The sequence below is a fragment of the Protopterus annectens genome, chromosome 10.part0 (genome assembly GCF_019279795.1).
Source record: "Protopterus annectens isolate FY-2018-M chromosome 10.part0, PAN1.0, whole genome shotgun sequence".
Lineage (NCBI taxonomy): Eukaryota > Metazoa > Chordata > Ceratodontiformes > Protopteridae > Protopterus > Protopterus annectens.
The window spans coordinates 856,559,950-856,581,097 of record NC_056744.1 but is presented as its reverse complement, the minus strand read 5'-3'; the positions used below and the strand labels follow the sequence as shown (position 1 = coordinate 856,581,097).

At 38.5% G+C, this 21,148-nt stretch overlaps 1 protein-coding gene across 1 annotated transcript in view; it reads right to left on the bottom strand.

The window, feature by feature from the left end:
- LOC122814215 (probable ATP-dependent DNA helicase HFM1) overlaps positions 1-21,148 on the bottom strand; it is an 880,891-nt gene that overhangs the window by 673,896 nt on the left and 185,847 nt on the right. Inside the window, exons 3-4 of the mRNA XM_044086816.1 lie at positions 3,974-4,098; positions 3,798-3,880 (exon numbers count right to left, since the gene is read on the bottom strand). Coding sequence (XP_043942751.1) covers positions 3,798-3,880; positions 3,974-4,098 — 208 coding nt within the window. The remainder of the gene's footprint in view (positions 1-3,797; positions 3,881-3,973; positions 4,099-21,148) is intronic.

Sequence of the window (21,148 nt, the reverse complement as noted above, 5' to 3'; positions counted from 1 at the left end):
TTAGATGACTCTTTTTCTTTGCAGCTTTTAAACCTCTATGGCTGCTTGATCCCTCTGATAAGGTGGAACATTGGGGGATTTTTCTCAGTGATCTCAGGAAAAGGGTGAAAGGGATATGATAGCCTCTGGTAATGATTCTCTGCACGAAGTATCGAAGGTTATTTGTCTCCAGGCTGTCAAGTGCACTGAGAGTTTTCCCCTGACTGCTTCCAGAGGTAAGCAATCGGGCCTCCTTTCAGGACCGCTGGCAGGGTTATCCAGAGAAGGAGTCTCTGGAACCCTCATTTTGTGGACCACCTTTGCCTCGCAGTTGGCATATTCCATCTGAGTTCCCCCCTCTGCCCGAAGGGGAGCCGCCGTCACGTGTATCCTGGAAAGGACCCTGGGACTTTTTGAACCACATCTTTCCACTCCTCTGATTCCTGGAGTAGGTCGCTGAGGAGCAGAAAAACGAATGCCCACAGCAGACAACGTCTTTCCATCCTTATCACAACTGGCTAATGTGTCCTTCACCCTGGGGCTGAAAAAAGATGATCCATCAAAAGGAGCATTGATAAAAGGAAGACTTGAAGGGCTCCGCGAATTCATCCAAGCGCATCCAGGTGTGGTGCCTTATGGCAAAGCTGGAACTTGCTGCTCTGGTCATGGCTTCAGCTGCATGCATCATAAGCTGCATTGACGAGTTCCATAAACTCCAGGGTGGCTAGCTGAGAGGCGACCTTATCCTGCACCTCGTAAGACACAGCCCTCGCAAGAGTATTGGATAATTCCTTAATCAGATCTCTCTGTCTAGTAAGATGTGCCATAAAGTTCAAGGACCTAAGTGTGAAAGTCGATGAAGCATAGACCCGCTTTCCAAATCTGTCCATTGTCCTAGACTTCCAGTTAGGAGGATGCACAGTAGGACTCTCATCAGCGAGTTCCTTCTTGGTGGCAGCCACCACCACCATGGCATCTACTGCTAAATCCTTGGCCCGATATTGGTGGTCCTCCAGCGGAGATAGAATTTTGTCTAGTCTTCGGGGAATAGGCTCTAAGGAGTCAGGGGCCTTCCAAGCCTGCTGTGTGATCAGCTTACTAAGATCGTCAGAGGGTGGTGTCACTCAGGAAGTAGATGGTTGAGCACCGAATGCTTGCAAGTACATGGATTCCTCTGAGGTTGGGTCTTGGGGCTGCCAGTTACCCCTCTGCTTGAGGATCTCTAGGATGTCTCAAAAGGAGACATCTTCAGGAGGTGACTGGGTGGAACCTTCTCCTTCATCAAAATCCGTGTCCTCAGTGACAGATTCTTCCTAGAAATCTAGGTGCTTCCTCTTGCACATCCTCTTACGGGGGGGGGTTACTTAGTGGGAATCTCTGAGGAAAACTCTGAAGAAGAGGGGCCCTGTACAGGGGTAACTTGAAACTTCAGTCCTCACTGTCCTGTCTTAGACACTGGTGTCAGCTCTGGACCGGATGATATGGTAATGTGACACTCCAGTGCATGAGGGACCACCTGAGAGCCTGCAGAGGCTAAAGCTCTCTCCATAACCTGGAAGTTAGAACCTGAAGAGGAGTGGGAGTCCAGAACCAAGAAAGACCACCTCAGAACCGAGGTCACACTTTATTCTGAGAGTCTGCCCTCCAAAGCTGGAGCAAGGACCCACAACCGACAACGTCCCGAGAGCCAAGGTTGGCTCCAAATAAAAAACAGGAGCTGATCCAAGACTTTCAGAACCAGCAGTGGAGTCCTGGTGCCAAGAATCTGTCGGTTCTGAAGAGAGAACCGAATAGGTCAGAGCAACATCTGGTGCCAAGCTAAAGATGCCTAATGGCACTGGAACAGCTGGTAAAGGGAGAATCAAAGTGCTGGGCTCTGAAGCTCTGGTGGAACTCAGAGGAGGAGATAGTGCAGAAGTCCTTGGAGAAGCTACCCCAACTCAAGGAGGGAGAGGGGCCTAAGAAGGGGCACACATACCTCTGCTTGCCAGCAGCTGATCCACCAATCTCATGACATCTACCTTGGAGAGACTCCTGGAGGATTGACCGAATAATCCTGAAGGAGACTCTGGTCATTCTAGAAAGGGACTGGGCAGCTGGCCCACAAAGGAGTCTATGGAAGATGAATGTCTCATCCTGGGAAGAAGATTCAGATCTGGTTTCAGCACCGAGGGGGTGGGTAAAGCCTGCTGAGGCACAGGTGGAGAAGTCGGCACCAAGCAGGAAACCAAAGATGCCGTTGCCGATGCTGCTGCCAAAGGCACCATAGTATAAGTAGCTGGTGCCGAGGATTCTTGAATTTGTGGCTTCAGTACCTTTACTTTTAGTTCCAAGTAGGTAATCGGAACCAGAGGGTTATGTTTTTTGGGCCACCAGTGCTGTGAGAGACACAGGTACCGAGTGGCTCTTCTTTTTGGAAGGGTCTGATTTCAGAGGGGAATCAGACTTGGACAAAGCTTCACTAAAAGGAGTTTTCATCATGCCCTTTAAAATGAGCTTATTTTGATGCTTGACCAAGACCTGGTTACTAAAGGAGTGGCAGATGTCACAATTTTATTTGAGATCTGGAGCTCCAAGACAATAAACACACGAAAGATGCCCATCAGAATTGGGCATCTTCCTTCCACGGTCTTGGCACTGTTTAAATCTAGAAGTGCCTTTATGTTTTTCTGCCATTTTAAGAATTAGCATTTAAATGTAACAAGTGCTAAACACACACACACACACACACACACACACACACACACACACACACACACACACACACACACACACACACACACACAAAGGATAGAAGGAAGGTCTACCAATGATGGTAGTGGGGAAATATATAACGATTGAGCCGGTTCTCAGGATCGGTACCAAGTCCCATTCATCAAGAATGAACGAAGACTGACATTAGGTAGTTTGTTTCATGTCTTCATTGTCAGTCTCACTGGTAATAAAAATGTTACTGTCTTTCTTTCTTAATATTCCTCACCAGCCTGAATTTGCACATTAAAATAGTCAGAGTAACTACAACTCCTATTTTTTTTCTTCCTTCCTCTTTCAAGATGCTTTCAAGTCTGAAACATCATGAAAAACAGCAATTATATCTTAAGAAGAAATTAAGCATTTTTAATTGTTCAAAAGATTTAATAAGTAATCCAAGATCCATATCAAGCCGTAACAAAAGACAGGAAAACCTCAGTATATGGAACAGTTTCAGAAAACTGCTAAACAGAAAATACAACAGGACTGAAATGGTTTTATAAAGGACCAACATTTGTACAGAATACATAGCTTTTATTATGTTACACAAGTATTATACAGAAGCAAAATTCATGAAAGCATGAAGTGCTACTAATTATATCTTGATTTTCTCCAGAATTACTTCTCAGTCATGTGAGTCATCAGATAATTGACACAGAAAGAAGTGCAGCTGAAACCTTTTTTGTGCCATCTATATTCTGTGTTTATGGATTCTGTTTAGTATCACTCTTACGAAGTTTTAGTTTTTCAAATAATTTTAAAACACTGTTTTCTATGAATGAGCAAGTGTTTGCTTCCGTCTTAGACACCTTGTGTCACCAAACACAGGTTCTCTCTTCCATTAGACTTATTATCCCACTTCCTATTATAAACCATATTATCTATTCTTTTTCCTTTCATCAGTATACCCCAAATAGATTATTTTCCATTTTTACATCCTGTATTACACAAACGAAAACACTCAAAATATAAGATGGTTAACATAACATTTTTACTCTGATTTTGTAATGATTCAGTCTTGATTACATGCAATGCACTCTGGACATTTATCACAAAGTACTACTCACCTAAGTGCCATAGGTACTGATGCTTTTGCTGTATAAGCAAATTGTGTTAAATCTAGAGTCCGAGATTCATTTTCCATTTTCATCTATTCAAAACCAGAAAAGGTGCAACAATGAACAGTTTTTGTTGGTAAAATGTTGAACAATTATGTGTTTGTAGTGATATACTTATAAAATACCTTCAAACGTTTAACTGGAGGAGCTGTTGAAGATACATTTCTAGTCCTAAGATCACATATGTATGAGGAAATATTCGAGTTCTTCACGGTACCTGAACATGGCGCAGTTTTTACTCCAGTTTTACCTAGTAAGTGAACATCCATTACTTTTTGTTCATATTAGTCCTTGCATTACTTAAGCACTGGTAATTTCACAAAATATACATGCCTAGCTCTCACTTTAATTCCTATTATTTACTGTAATAACATTCTGAACACTGAAGAGCAGTTTAAGTTGCAAAGGGGAAGATAAGATCACATAGCCTGATTTCATAACAAAACTTTTCAAGAAAAAGCCAATGCACAGAAGATCAAATTTGGATAAGCAAACTCAGAAAAGAATTAAAATAAATACCCAACTGTGTGTAAATGAGAGGGAGGGTAGAGGAATGGTGAGGATGCATGGAGCAGAGTTGGTAAAGGTGGATGAGTTTAAGTACTTGGGATCAACAGTTCAGAGTAATGGTGAGTGTGGAAGAGAGGTGAAGAAGAGAGTACAGGCAGGGTGGAATGGGTGGAGAAGAGTGTCAGGAGTGATTTGTGACAGATGGGTACCAGTAAGAGTGAAAGGGAAGGTCTACAAGAGGGTAGTGAGACCAGCTATGTTATATGGGTTGGAGACGGTGGCATTGACAAAAAGGCAGGAGTCAGAGCTGGATGCGGCAAAGTTAAAGATGTTAAGATTTGCACTGGGTGTGACTAGGATGGATTGGATTAGGAATCAGTATATTAGACGGTCAGCTCAGGTTGGACAGTTTGGAGACAAAGCAAGAGAGGCGAGATTGCGTTGGTTTGGACATGTGCTGAGCATGATGCAGAGCACAAGAAGAAATGGAAACAGATGATCCGCTGTGGCAACCCCTAACAGGAACAGCTGAAAGAAGATGATGACCCAGCTACAAATATTTTAATGCATGTTTAACTCCCTGATACATAACTAGCTGCTCAACTCTGAGGCTGCACAATGTCAGAGAAATGGAAATAGTTAATTTTCCAGCAAAACATGACATTTCTTTTTGCTAAGAATAGTATGCACAGCATTTGAAAGAATTAGAATTTGACAAGCCATTTTCAATGTCTTTTGCATCAACACGCAGCTCATCATCTAAATATTACTGTACAGATTAGCTATTAAGAATCGGGAAATGTATCACTATGTGACTGAAGCTACAAAATATGTAAACATACCTTTTCAGACTGTAATTCCTGAACCTGAATCACAACCCTGGAGAAAGCAAGACTTTGTAGACAAGCTAATGTCTAATATGTAAGCATGCCTACACCAGAACTGTATATATGTTGATGTGATTAAATTTAATATACAAAGGTGTTAACTGCGTAATCCTTATTAACAAAAATAATTTAATGCATGAGGCAAACATTTTTTTACAGCTGTAAATCTAGTTCCTTTGAAGTCATAGCTGTTAACATCACATGCCATTAATACATTCCCTCATTTTTCTTGTGGATCTTCATCCTTTCCTTTTCCGACTGCATTCATTTCTGTGTTGAAAAAGTAAGAATACTCTCTTTGCAGCTCTTGCTTCTCATAGACTTTTGATATATACATTTTTCTATTTTTTTTTTCATTTTAGCACTTTTATTTACTGTTAAACTTAGCCAGCAATTCTAAGTGCCTGTTCTGTGGACAGTAGTCATATTCTATGTATTGCCCTGTCTTCCTTGCTTCTATGTCATCTTCATTAAGGCAGCAAAATTTTCCTTTGAATTACTTCACTATATTCACTCTGTCTCTCAAAGTGAACAAGTGACAGACTGACATTTCTGATAAATATGCCTTAACTACCCTATCACACAGAATATTTAGTATTTTGCTCTGGTGTGCAAAATTGTTTTTGCCACAAATGGCACCTATCTGTGTCTTTGAAGGAGGGCATATTATCTGAGGAAGAATGGTGTTTGGGTCATACCTCTCATGACTTCATGGCAAGGTCAATTGTGCTCATATGTCTGATTGTCTGCCTTAAACTAAGCTTAGATTTTACTCTTCCAGAAGGTTTGTGAAAGACAAAATGGTCTGAATTTTGCACTGTAGAAGTTTCTAACAAAATCACCATTATGATCCCTGTTTAAGTAGCCAGATAAAACTGTAACTCATTAATGAAAAAATGGAAGCAATTTTCAGAAGAAAATAAGAGTTAATGGAGAAAAGGTATATTAAGGAAATATTGGAAGTGAAGAAGACCTTACAGCTCTAATAAAATAAGTTGCTCAAAAATATGTTCCAGTTTGGTGAAGTTAAAAGTCTGACAGCTTGAATGATTAATAGGAATCTCTTCAACTAGCCACTTCTCTATGGTATGGTTACAGAAAGGTGAAGCTAGGGTTTTGCAACTTAAATCTATTGAGATTAGATGAAAAACAACAGGTCAACGACAACAAAGCAAAAAAAGAAAAAAAATCACCGAAACAATGGAGCCGTTAGCGGTTTAATGCTCAATAATCCACAAATCGAATATTGACATCCACCAAAAGACATCCACCAAAAGAAAACGAACAACTAAGCGCTTTCACCAAAGTTAACAAACCAAAGGCATCATCACAGTTGTTCGCTTACAATGCATTCTCCTCTTTTAAACTATTCAACAATAATTAACCAATTAATCAATTACTCAATTAAAAACTTTTTTCATTTTATTTTATATATGTATTTTTAAGAATAAATATGAAATGGTATACATGTTTGATATATATTTTTTTACAGTGGAATTGAGTGAACTAAGAATTTTTTCAATGATTGTGTATTTAGCAATTTTTTGTTGATATTTTAAGAAAATGTTTCTGTTTTGTTTTCTTATATTCTCTTTTTTACTTTTATGTCTTTGAAAAATGAAAAAAATGAAAAAAGTTTTTAATTGATTAATTGATTAATTGGTTAATTATTGTTGAATAGTTTACAAGAGGAAAATGCATTGTAAGCGAAAAACTCTGATGATGCCTTTGGTTTGTTAACCTTGGCGAAAGCGCTTAGTTGTTCGTATTCTTTTGGTGGATGTCTTTTGGTGGATGTCAATATTCGATTTGTGGATTATTAAGCATTAAACTGCTATCGGTTCCATTGTTTCGGTGATTTTTTTATTTTTTTGCTATTCAGATTAGAGTTGAAGGAGCCCTTTATTAGAGGATAGCAAATTGGTAGTATGCCTACTAAAAGACTACAAAGTTATAACAAAGGTATCATTTTGTTGAGGGGATCATTTGTTCAGGATTGACTATCTGCCTTTACCAGAGCATTTCCTTTGAACATTGGACCACCCCCTTTTAGACTAATCTGCTTATCCACCCAGACAATAGGCCCACCAGTCTGGGACCAGAACTGGTGGAGCCATTTCAGGAAAGACAGAGAGGCACCTGAGACAACCAGTGCAGTGCTGACTGCTTATGCCACTTAGTTTTTTCTTTATATCTTACTGTCTTCCTGGCATGCTTCTACAAGGATGTATGAACATGTCACACCCTACTTATTCACATGAGTATGGTGCTGTACAGTTCCCTAGTCTCTAACAGTAAGCAGTTACAGTCTTGAGAGATCTATACTCTACCTTTAAAAAGTAAAGTGAACTGACCATTAATTGCTCAAATCTGTACCCTGTATGGCCCCTTCATATTTCAAGCCGCTAGTCGATCTTAGGTTACCAGCATTATTAGTGCCCATGTGGCAATGGATCAGCTATAACAAATTGATCTTTGAAAGTATTCTATGCAATGGGAGGAAACGTGAGTACTTCAATATATAACTCTTAAAAATGTCAAGTTATATACATTGAAGAAACTATTTTCACTTTGGTCATGCAAATCATGTTAGTTTCAGAATTATACAGTATGCATACTTCTGTTGCCCTTACTACATCATTATTTTCACCAGAAAGCTTTGGTTAGTTTTTCTGGGGTTTGACCTCTAGACAGATGTCAGGATGTGGCTCATTTGGGTTGGGTAAGAAGGCTCTCTGTTCATCAATAAAATTAGACTAACAATGTGGTTAATTGCAGGGAGTGAAATTTTCTGGTGAAGTTTCTGAGATGGATGAGTCGGCAGGGTTCTAAAAGATCTTCGGATATACAGGCTTCTCCAGAAGCCAAAGCCAAAGAAAAGGGACCCAGTCTTGCTGGGATCAATACAAAACAATGAAAATAACCTTGACTCTGCAAAATTTAACCTCCAGAAGAAACTTCTGTATCAAGGGAAATGGAGGAAAAGTATAAAGGAATCCTAAGCGGCCATTTCTGTATGCGTGCATCAAGACACTACTCCACTGAACCAAACAGTGCTCCAAAGTCGCGTCTAGAAAATTTAAAACCGGGATAAGCTGGTAAGATTGTGGAAGTGAAGGGCCTTTACCATTTCTTTTCTTTTTTTAAAAGAAGAAACATCTTTATTAAATTGTCACATATGACATAGGCAATCATACATTTATAAAAATGAAAACAAAGCATACTGATATCATTTTAGTTGCAAATATTATACATCAAAAACCATAATGACATAATTTTTGTTACGAACATTATACATCACTTATAATGTAGCCAGTCATTGTCAGTCAAACATTATATAGCACTTTCAAATCCTGCCTTCCTTTAAACCTCATTCCTCCTCTGCATGTATTGCTCCCACAATTCCCATTTTTTTATGTAATTTGCTCCTGCCCTTTTCTAAAGTTCTCAGTTCCAGATGTTTTATCTTTATTAATATATTCACAACTTCTAGAACAGTTGGTTTAGACTTTGAGTTCCATTTTCTAGTAATTGCTTTTTTTGGCAGCCACCATAATTAGACTTAGCAAGGCCTTCGTATGTCTTGGCCATTCCAATTCTGTATCACAGCTCAAAAAATCATTTCCTTAGTTACATCAATTTGCTAACTCAATATCTCTGACAGAGTAGTTTGCAGGGGCTCCTTAAAGTCTGCCAACTCATTACATTCCCATAAAATATGTTTCCAATTACCTCTTTCTTCCCCATCATACTTCAAACATTTGCTGTCTACCTGAGGAAACATTATTTGGAGTCTACTTGGCGTATAAAAATACCTATGTAAACAGTTCCAAGCAAAGAGCCTACATCTTCTAGGCTTTGTTGCATATTTAGGAGACATGCACATATCCTCCCATTGTTTCTTTGTGAATTGTGTATCCAATCTCTCTTCCCAATCCTGTCTAACCTCCTCTTATTGATTCTTATAGTTATCATACAACATTTTATATGCTCTATTATTTTTTAGTTAGATCTGAACACATTCTGGCCATTCTCACCAGTTGGCCTTTAAAAACATTTCTTTTAATGTGCTTAGGATGGTAACTTTTAAAATCCAAATAGTTTGAAAATGTTGCTTTCCTAAATGTCTTAGAACTGAATGACCCATTAGAGGTGTCTTTGTATAGGGTCACATCTAAGTAGTTTATAGAAGTTTCTGACACTGTGAAAGTGAACTTGAAATATGGACACGCACTATTAAGATATTCTACAAAAACAAATGGTTGCTCAGTTTTCTCCTTCCATAAAACAAAAATATCATCCAAAAACTGAAAGTACAGAAAATAACCAAAGTGAAGAATATTTTGAACCGAATACATATTTGGCTTCTCAGGCATAAAGCACCATATTTGCATATAGGAGGGTGCAACTACCACCCACTGCCACCCCTTTTATTTACTTAAAGTATTCATCTTCAAACATAAAGTAGTTTGTTAAAATAAACTCCATAGCTATCATAATGAAATTAACCATTGTGTCACTAAAGCACGTAAGAACCCTAATTGCTTCGTGAAACAATTCCAAGCCCTCATCATGGGGGACTGATGTAAACAAATCAATTACATCTATTGTAGAGAAACAACAACTTTGTGAACACCAACTCTTACTAATTTTAGTCAAAATGTCCCAAGAATCCTTCAAAGGATATTGTACCAGTACCACACAAAAAAACAATGTACCTTTGAGAAGCCTATCTATAAAAATGCCTAGGGGATGGGTGGGACTACCATTAGTAGATATAATGATGGTGGATGTTGTATGCCCTTGTGTATTTTTGGTATGCCAAATGCCACTGGGATCAACGGAAGGTCAACCTTTACAAAATTAAATAGTTCTTCGGAGATGACACCCTGTAAAAGTACATCTTCTAACAACTGTATTTTTTTATGAGCTAAAAACACCTCATTCCTAGAAGATATCTGATATTTAGTTTCATCAGAGAAAACATTAAATAATGAATTAACATAATCCTTCTTATTATAAATCACTATACCCCCACCCTTATCAGGCTTCATGATTCTAAGAGTTTCATCTTGTCTAAGTTCCTGCATCAGCTCAAACTTTTTTTTGGTCAAATTAAACATATTCCTATTGTTTCTATTAGAATAAAAACCTGAAAGAGTAGAGTGTATATTAGCCACACAAATATTCTCAAAAGCCTGTATTAAAAGGTGTAGTGGAGGATTAAAACAACTCCTCCTTAATGTTCCCTCAGTATTGTCATTCATAAGGGCTGTTTGTTCTTTAAACATTAATTGAAAATTTAACTTCCGAGTAAATAGATTTAATTTGGTAATTGTATCCACTAACCCTACTTTAAATGAGGGAACAAATGTAAATCCTTTTTGAAAAAAGGTAAAAAAAAAGTTTCATCAATTTCTAGATGTGTATAGTTATAAATATTAAAACCTTAAAAATAATTCAATTTACCATCACATGCTGTCATAATACTTCTTTTTGGATTGGAAGGTGAACTACTTCCCATTACTAGTTCCTCCACATTCTCCCCCTGCCCCTGCCTCTCTTTCATTTCAATTGTGGGTTCTGAGGTAAAAAAAAAAATTGCCTATTTTTATTCTCCAAACATTCAGATCTTCTAAGTGGTGGGTATTGATTATCATATTGACTGTCATATTGGTCCCCATATTCTGTTTTATATTCCTGCTGGGAATTATTTTGGGAATCAAACTAAACATTGTCCGCTCTCCCTTGTTCATTAGTAGAACGCATAGTACTCGGTCCTTGATATGTATCTACATAATAAGATTTGGGAACAGGATACACCTTCCTAGCCAAATAATTCTGATTGAACCTCATCATCTTCTTACGTTTGCGATTAAGATGGAATTTAACATTTTTCTCAAGCTTAGTAAAGATACTGTCATATTTATTAACACTGAATTCAAATAACAAGTCTTTAACAATCTCATCATTTAATTTCTCTAAATTATTAAATAATTTGTTTATACGTCTGTCATTACACTTAATGATAAGTTGCATTAAATAAAACCCAAAACCATCAAACAAAGTAAAACGTTCATCTACAGTATCTCTTTTGAGTATTGGCCATGTGAGATACCTGCCCAAACGTACCAAAAAACGAATAAACTGAAAATAAAGCTAGAAAAAGGCACAAAAACATATTTTATAAATTATTCAATTAATTCAATGAAAACAAAAACTTCAGAGAGTTTTATTGGATTACTAATTTACAGTCTAATACTCCACCAGGGATCAAAGAATATGTTTCACTTTTACCTGTTCTTAAAGGAGTACAACGGGTTTCTAAACAGAATTGCTCAACTTCCCTGCTTTTTCCCTCCCTATTTATTTATTCCTTTATAAACAAACAACAAAGCATTGTTTAAAACATTTCAATTCCCCTCACTTTTCTTAACCAAGCCTACGTTAGCGTACAGGGATTGTTTACCTTTCAAAAACATTCTCTCGCGTTTCAGTTTAGCATGCTGGAGTCACCCAATTATTGACATCATCGCGGCCTGGCAGTGGAGGTATTTTTTTTTAACAGTTCCCTCCCCCGAAGTGACATCACCGCAGCTGGCCTCGGTCAAACAATCAAACCCACCCATTCTGTGATGTCACAGCTGCCTTGTCCTTCCCCCAGCCTTGGAGTGCTAATATAGAGCTGCAGGAAATAGAGAAGTTCTTTTCCTGTTGGTGTTTCTAGTACGCATTATTTTGCCAAGGGAACCTGTTGCGGGAAGCTTTGCTGTTAACAGCGTTTTTTTCAGGGATCTGTTAAATTGGTAAGTAAACTTTTTTTTAAAATCACTTGTAGCCTTATTTCTTCTGCTTTTCCTTAATTTAACAAGAATAATAAACAGTGTAACTTGCCGTGTTTGTAAATTCATAGCCGCATATAGAAATGCGTACACGTGTTCTTGGTTTGTTGGTAATGGTAACAGATTTTGTTGACAATAGGTGTATGTGTTTTTGCACGCATAACTATGCGATCATGGTCTGCCTCGCCTTCTACTTTCACTCACTAAGCTGTTTATTTATTTTTTCTTATGTAAAACTACAGTTAAAGAATTGTAACAGAAGGGCCAGCTAGATCGTGATTGCACAGTTATGCAAACAAAACATGAGCTGTTAACTATCACTGCTAACAAGCATACTTTTAGTTAGTCCTTGATCTGTCTGCGCATAAGCAACTGTCTAAGAATAACTCTGTATGTGACAATTTTGGATTTGTTACGTTTAGACTTGTCGTATCACCTTCCAGTCAGAGAGATCATTTTGTTCAGCTACCACTTTAGGACCATTCGTCTTGTTTCTCGTATGTGGGCTACATGCTTGTAGATCTTATTTGATAGCTACATCCCCCTTCTCATCCTACCAATGCCTTTGTTTGTGTTTCAGTGTTAGTTATGAAAGTACTAAGTTATTATATAAATTGATATAACATGCTGCTGTACAAACAGGAACGCATAACCAGCACAGTGAATTAGAAGCTTAGGCTGGTGCATGGAACTGTTTACATGTATGCGTTTATTTAACTAGTAAAATCAGTGGTGTGAAGTGCTTTTGTTGTGAAAAGAATTACGTCATTATCTGTAGTAATATTACGAACCTTCTAAATTTTTGAACCTTCTAAATGAGTTTCTTAAAGCCGTTGGTCAGGCAAAGTGACTTACTTTCATGCTAGGAAGGCGAGTTGGTTTGAAGCTAATTAACGATCATATGAACCTTCTAAATGAGTTTCTTACAGCCGTTGGTCAGGCAAAGTGACTTACTTTCATGCTAGGAAGGCGAGTTGGTTTGAAGATAATTAACGATCGTATGAACCTTCTAAATGAGCCCCAGTGATACAGTGGGTGTGGTTGGGAAAGGCAGGAGTGGTAAGTGTGTTCTAAGCTCTACAGGTGTATTCAGTAGTAGCAAGATTATAGCAGTAAAGTGAACTTTGCTAGCTGACTAAAGAAAGGATGATAGCTTTCAGGTTAACTTGCTTTTATCTTCTAATGGATTAAAAGAACTGCAGATAAATGTGCTGAACCATTTTTTGTGTGCCTTAGTTGGATGGGTTTTTTTCACGAGCCTTTTGTTCCTGCTTCAACCTAACTGCCGTCTTTAGGTACATCATTTCTTTGTATCTTGTTTCTGTATTACTTCATGCACTGTTGATTTGTATTGACCCCCTTATGTAAATACACACTAGTAGTAGAATGGAACTGCATGTTAAGTGTGTGTGTGTTTTTTCTCAAGCTATCTTCCTTCATTTTGAAAAGGGTATACTGTTTTACATTGTGTGCCAAGTGATATTTTAGATTAGTCTAGAACTGTATAAATTACTGCTGAAACAAAAAATAAGATAAATCTGATTCTGGTTAACAATGTCTCCTTTCCCTATAGTGCATGTATCTCATGCTAACGTTTTGGTGTTTCATATGATTGCAGTAATGATTTTTTTTTTTAGGGTAATAAATATACATTTATAGCTATGCTAGGATGTGTTCTAAAGCTTCTGCAGTAGAAAATGGTATGAGTGCTACTGCTTTCATTTTAAAATTAATTACAATCTTGGTCATCTGTGTTGAATGAGTCATCATCTGTACTCCTTACAACTGATGGGAGGTTCTAGTGAAGAAGCTACTGTTGTCTACAAGCCTTTAATTAGGGATGCTCGTGATAATGATGTTGTTTGTTTGTGTCTGTGCCCTTTGTAATGTGAAGGGGGAACTAAAGGGAAAGTTGAAATGTTTTGAATCTCTAGGAATACAAGCTGTGACAGCTGAGTAATACTTCGGTCACGTGTGAAAATGGGCTGCAGTATTGGATTGTATTTGTGACTTCTTTGTGTAGCTCTGCCCATTTCAGGATATGAAGGCTGCTGCTTGCTATACTTGAGGCACATTTGATTTTTGTGATGTCTCTGAACTTTTCAATTCTTTTTTCTGTTAGTAAAACACTGTTGTCTTTGAAACTGATGTCTGTTCTAGACTGCGAATTCTGTGCATTTGTCAGCTGGAATTCTATGTTATAGTTAAAATCCTAGTTATTCTATACTTCTTGCCATATTGCTGAATATGCTGGCCCTTTAAGCAAAAGGGCATTTCCAGAATTCATACTAGCTAATCTAAACTAATGAACTGCTTGACAAAAAGAAAATGAGGTTTTTGTCTTGGTGACACCAAAAAGGCAAAGATGCATTAAAAAATTGCCTTATTTTGAAATATCTGTGTGGAGAAAGACAGGTACCATAAACACAATTTCTTAATGGTTAAATCTAGTAAGTGCATTGGATTGAGAACCATTTTTCAAAAAGAACCTGGGTATATGGCAAGCAATAAGCTACAGGAAATTGTGTATTGGAAATTTAACACAGAAATGAGGTGTAAGAAGTGTAAATACTCCATTTAAAATACAGTACTAACAACTTCAGTAATACAACTCCGCCTTCTGCCTACAGCTGACATTTAGTTGTAAACATAACAGAATGTAAGACAATAAGCAGGAAATCTATTCCTTCAGGATCAAGGAAAATGGGGCAGATGAAGAGGTTTTGCAATAAAACATTAAACAGGGTTGGAGAATGAAGTGAGAAAATCATTGGTTATCTGCATACCTCTTAACTGTCCAAACTTTTCACAATGTCCATATTTTTGCCTTGTATTTTTGGACTGGTCCTACTAAAATTTACAGTTTTTTGGCAAATCACTGAGTCTGAAGTTACTAAATAGTGACTCACATGAGTTTTCAACTTCACATTCTCCATGCATGTTGTTCTAGTTTCTTTTATACAAGAACAGTATTTAATATCTGTCCCCATATCTGCACTTTTGTTATAGGTAGGTACTAGGCTACTGGCCCTAGGGCCTATATAAGCCTAGCCAAACTGAACCCTGGCTTTCGCCACCCAAGAAAATTATTTTCCTGTGCCCCTGTCGAGCAGAGCCACAGGCGTGATTCCTTCCCCCCATTATTTTAGACTTTCTCCAGATTTCTTGCTGTTAAGGGGCAGAGAAGTATGGTAGGGTGTAGTAGTTTACAATGAGGAGACTAAGATGAGGGAATAAAAATGTATTTTTAATGTAGATATGACCAGAGTATATTCCAAAGCAATGCTATGTCTCCGTCCTTGATGGCTACCAACAGTTGTTAATTATTCATGTATTTATTTTTTAATATTTATTGTACATTGCCTGAAGAATATGAAGCGACTGATGTCATACAGTCTCTATGCCAAGTGACTAGTTGGTACTGTTTCACTCTGCAAGATCTGTATTTCAGTCCTACTAGTGCTTCATGCCCATGCATGTACTTCATGCCCATGCCCAAGTAGCTGACGCACACACACTTTGAGATTTGATCTACACACACACACACACACCTGGGAAAGGCTAGCACAAGTTTACTAGCTATACCTCCGTCTGCACGGACATTTTTCACTGCCACCAGCCAGCTCCGTATCAGCTACTTTCAGGCCCTTAGGAAAGGGTGTCCAATCTTACTGTGTAATGTTACTATTAATCCTAGTGCCATGCAATTAGGAGTGGCCTGTATAGTGTCACCAAATAGAAGTGCAAGTACTCTTAAGAGCTTAAATATCTCTAGACAGACCAGCCACAATTGAAAGGTTTAAATATATTTAATAATGAATTATAAAAGAACAAGACAATACTGAATATGTGTGTACAGTGATAGTTAAAAATCACAGGAAATATTTAAAACAACATTGCAGGACAGTCTCAGATAAATACAGAAATCATCTAAGCTATACTTTACAATATTCCTATCTGAATCTAAAAGAGTCACTAGGACCTAAAAACTTAACTTACAGAACAACAAGCAGGCATAAGTGGTGAGTGGGTGTTCTTGTTCAAAGACAAAATATAAAATGCCCCCCCCCCTCTCTGAGAGTTCTTAAATTAATATCTTAGATATTGCTACTGGGATACTTGCAGGATAACATCATTTTTTGACACCTTACTTCAGTTCCTAGGCTAAACCCCCATTGTTAGAAACTACTAGCATTTAACATCTCCCTGTGAAAACACATACACAAGGACCTTCTTAGAACATTTGTCAAATGGTGGATGTCGTAAAATAATTTAAAATTCCTCCAGATGTAAAGACAAAAAAAAAAAAACCTTCTAGTTCTAGACATTGTGTCTGCTACTGCACTGAAATTGAAATATAACATTTTTGTTTATGACCCAGCCATAAAGTAACTTAAACTCAACTATTCTTATGTTTTCCAGGTTAATCTCCTGTTAAAATATATATCTAAACTGTTACAATAATGCATATACCTTTCTGCTAAGTATTTTAAAAATATCTCTCTCTTCTGTTCCAGCAATTTGATATACACATAACATACAGTTCTAATATAGTGGTAATACAAGCAATTACATTTTGCTGATATTCACAAATGACACATAACCATTTACAAAATTCCAGATAGCTGGGTTGGCAGAATTTCCTGTTACGTTTCTACACAAGTCACATCAATATTCACAAATGACATATAACTGTTTACAGAATTAAATATAGCTGGGCTGGCAGTGTGACAGACTCAAAGATCTGAACGATTTAGTTCTGTGAAGATAGTACATGAGTTGTCTGTGGTTTTGCAAAGAAAATGGGAAGATGGATATTTTGACTTAAAGTAAACTTGGGTACTACTTTAGACACAGAAGAAGGATTAGTTCTGAAAAAAAACTGTCCTTTTGGAAAATTAGGTAGGGCTGACTCACCACAAGAGCTTGCAACTCAAGTACTCGTCTTGCAGAGGTCAGAGCAATCAGTAAAACTGTTTCCAGTGTTAAGAACCTCGTTAGCCTGATTAGTTGGTTTAAATGGAGCAACTTACAACTAATAAACTTATAGTTGTCTTACAAACAACTATATCATATATTACAAGACACCAATTTAGCCAACTGTAACAACATCTTATCATTTGACAATCCCTACAATTCCACTCATGGAACTATATATTTACACAACAGCAATGCTTGCTCCTATTCAGAACTTAACCTAAGGATCTTTATTTCATCTACTTAAATCTTAATTTTCCTACAAAATAAAACCCATAACTTATCACTGTAACTGCTTAACCTTTGTTTTGTTTTCTCTGTAACCCACAAATGACTTAAATTTTAAACTGCTGTAATCTTTTTGCTACCATTGTTTAAAGATTTGTCTCTAATCTACAAATGATTGAAATTGTAAACTAATGTAATCTTTTTGTAATGTTTTGTTTTGGAGCTTTTCTCCCCAGGACTCCATTGAAAATGGGTTCTTTTTGGCCCAATGGACTATCCTGGTAAACCAACTGCAAATAAATAAATAAATAAATAAATAAACTGTTAGCTTCTTTAACACAAAATTAAAAACCCAAGGAGGGGGCAATGGTTTACTTGGAGGCCTCTTATGTAAAACCCTTTTCAAAAACATTTTGATGTGAGACTGCCTTGAGAGAGGAGTATTCATGGGCAGACATGCTGAAATAGCTGATAAATAAATCTTAATAGAGGTATAATAAACGCCATAGGATAGTAACTTACACAAATACTGTAAAACCACAGAACAGCTAGCCCTGAATGGGTTATGTTGGCACTAACTAGAAAACCTTTTCCATTTGCTAATATATGATTTTCTAGTAGGAAACATTTTTACTTCCATTAGTATCTGCTGCACACCCTTAGTAAACAGGTACCTAAAAGGAATTAAGACCCTATCATCCAGGCAGTCAGTTGAAGATAACTGATGTTGGAGTGTATCAAATACCTCTGTTCTTGTTGAAGTAGTTCTTTTCTGTTAGAAAGCTTGTTGTAATTGTCCCTATCCATTTCCAAAAGGGAGAACCACTGTTGCCTGGGCCAGAAGGGAATCACCACAGTGATCTTGGGGGATTCCTTCTGAATCTTCAGAAGTGACCTAGATATTAGTGGAAAGGGTGGAAATTCTTACAGGAATGTTCCTGACAAAAGAAAAGGCATTTGTCTTCCAGGCCTTCTTGCATGGAGTCCTGGAACAGATTTTTGCCAGTTGACTGTTTAGAGAGGATGCATAGAGGTGTAATTGATTAACTTCTCAAAGATGGATCAAATCTTGGAAGGCCCCCTGGTATAGTTTCCATTCATGAGGTTCTGTCCTTGTTCTGCTCAGCTTGTCTGCCACACAGTTTGCTCTGACGGAATGTAGGATGTTTGTATAGTGAGATAGTGGTGTGAAGCTATATCCCGTGCTAATATGGCTAGTTTGTAAAGGGGGTAAGACCTGGTTTAGTGTTGTCTGTAATCACCTGAAAAGGTCCTGAAGACTAAAGAGGGTTCAGAGAGTTGAGTACCTTGATAAGGGCAAGCATCTCCTTGATATTTATATGCTTTCATCTGTCCTTGGCGTCCCACATCCACCTGTACTTTTATCCCTGCTGAAATTGCTTTCCAAGTAAAGTCTGAAGCATCCATCGTGATTGACTGCTTCAGAGCAGGGATGGAGAAGGGAAAGACCTGGATTTAAAGATAACTTTTGTACCCCCCAAAGTATTTCTCTTCTGATAAACCACAGTACTGGGGTATGAAAAAATGAAGGGTGTTCTGCTGGGATCAAGGAGATTTTAGATACCACTATATCTTTCTCATGTGGAGTCTTGCCAGGGGTATCATGAGACCCAGAATTCTGAGTTATTCCTTCGCAGTGACCACAATCTGAGTACAAAACCTTAAAAATAGATCTAAACAAAGATCTGTGTTTTTGTTTCCCCTGTGGAAGAAGAGCTGTTTGATGTCAAGTGTTTGCTTGACATCCCAGGAAAACAAGACTGTGCGAGGGAGTCAAGAAAGACTTTTGAATGTTCCCTTGGAAATAAGCTTGTGCAGGAAATTTCTCACTCAAGGGAGAGACTTCCTGACATTTTGAAAAAGACATTGCAAAGATTAGCAAGTCTTCTAAATATGGAAAAGGTGTTTACCCTGTAGCCTGCAATGAGCTATAATTGGAGCAAGACACTTTGTGAATATTCTTGGTACAGTGGATAGTCTGAAGGGTAAGGCAGTAAGGAGTTGTAGCCTGGTAGTGCTGGGGTGCGCTCTGGAACCTTAAACCAGGTTTCTGTTACTGCACATATATCAATTTTCTCCTTACTGAGGAGTGCCTCAAGTGCATGCATTTTCAGGTTTAGACTTCTGGCATTGAGTAGCATTACCCTCAGTTTTTTATTACTTGTACTATTTACGGTGGAGGATTTGTCTTTTGAGCCTTGACTAAAAAGTAGCACATAAGTTTGCTTTTAGGTTCATAGGTTCATACTAGGCTATCTGTCCAAGGGCATTTATAAGCCTAGCCCATAGTTATGTGGCTTTCGCCACCCCTTTAGTTTGAATAAAACTATGCCTATTATTTTGCTGTGTTTCTGTCAAGCAGTGACACTGAAGTAATCCCTGGGGTATATCTGCGATCTCCCATCCATTGGTCAAGATTCCTCTTGAACAAGGCCAGCGAGGTGCTCTGCCTCACATGTACCGGGATTTTGTTCCACAGCATAGGGAGTCTCTGGGTGATGAATTTGTCCCTCCAGCACGTTCTATTAATAACCGTGTCAAGGTTTAAGTCTCCCGCCCTTGTTGTTCTGAGGGATCTAGATTTTTTGAGGTGAAGCATATTCATCAAATCTGGGTTTGACATGGCCTTATATGTCAGGCACAGGTCACCTCTGAGCAAGCGGTATGAGACTGAATAGAGCTGGAGTTCTTTCAGTCGGGCAGCATAAGACATATTTTTGAGACCCTTTATCCTTTTGGTGAGGAACTTTTGGGGCCTTTCCAGCTGCTGCAGGTGTCGGGTCAGATTCATTGCGATTGGGGCATTGTACTCAATCATAGGTCTAATGAGTGATGAGTACAGGGGACGATGACCTCCCTTGATCTAGATGTGAATCCCTTCATGATCAGGTGGGCAATGTAGAAGGTTTTCCTAACTACTTTAGCAACATGAGTGTCAAACGAAGGCTACTGTCAACCTGGGTCCCCAGATCCCTGATGACTTCTTCTGTGCTCAGTGGATTGCCACCTATATGGTAGCTAGGTAACCTTGTTTTCCCGAAGGGTATGACTATGCATTTCTTGGCGTTTAACTTTAGGCCATGGCTCTGGCACCAGTTATCCATTTCTGTGAGGCCCTTCTGAAGGATATCTGTGTCAGATGTGTTTTCGACTATGGCGCCCAGTTTGCAGTCATCTGCAAACTTTGTCAGCCATAACCCTCCTGTGTTTGCTTGTACTTCAGAAAAGTAGATGCCGAACAAGAGTGGACCCAGGACTGAGCCCTTTGGGACACCACTTGTGACAGGCTTTGAGTCTGACATGGCTCCAGCAACTCTGACCCTGTGGGTTCTGTCACTTAGCCAGTTTGCAACCCATCTTGTTATGTATGGGTTTACATTCAAACTGATGAGTTTTTCGATGATACCTGAGTGGGGTATTGTGTCGAAGGCCTTTGCCAGGTCGAGGTAGGCTGTATGGACTGCCTTTCCTCATCAATGGCCTTGGTGACTGTCTCGAAAAAGTCAACCAAGTTTAAAAGGCATGATCTGCCTTTGACAAAGCCAAACTGGGTTGGATCCAAAGTCTGCAAGTTCCCTATGTCTTTATTTATGAGTACCATTATGATCCTCTCCATGGCTTTGCAGATAAGGCTTGTCAAGCTAATGGGACGGTAATTACCAGGGTCGGTGGAGGCACCGCCCTTGTGAAGTGGGACCACAGTCGTCGCCACTCCTTGGGTACGTATCCTGAGGTGAGGCTAAGATTAAACAACTGTCCTAACTGCGGGTTTAATTCCTCATTGAGTTCGTGGAGCACACAGCCGGGGACACCATCCCCTGGCTGAGAGGGCAGT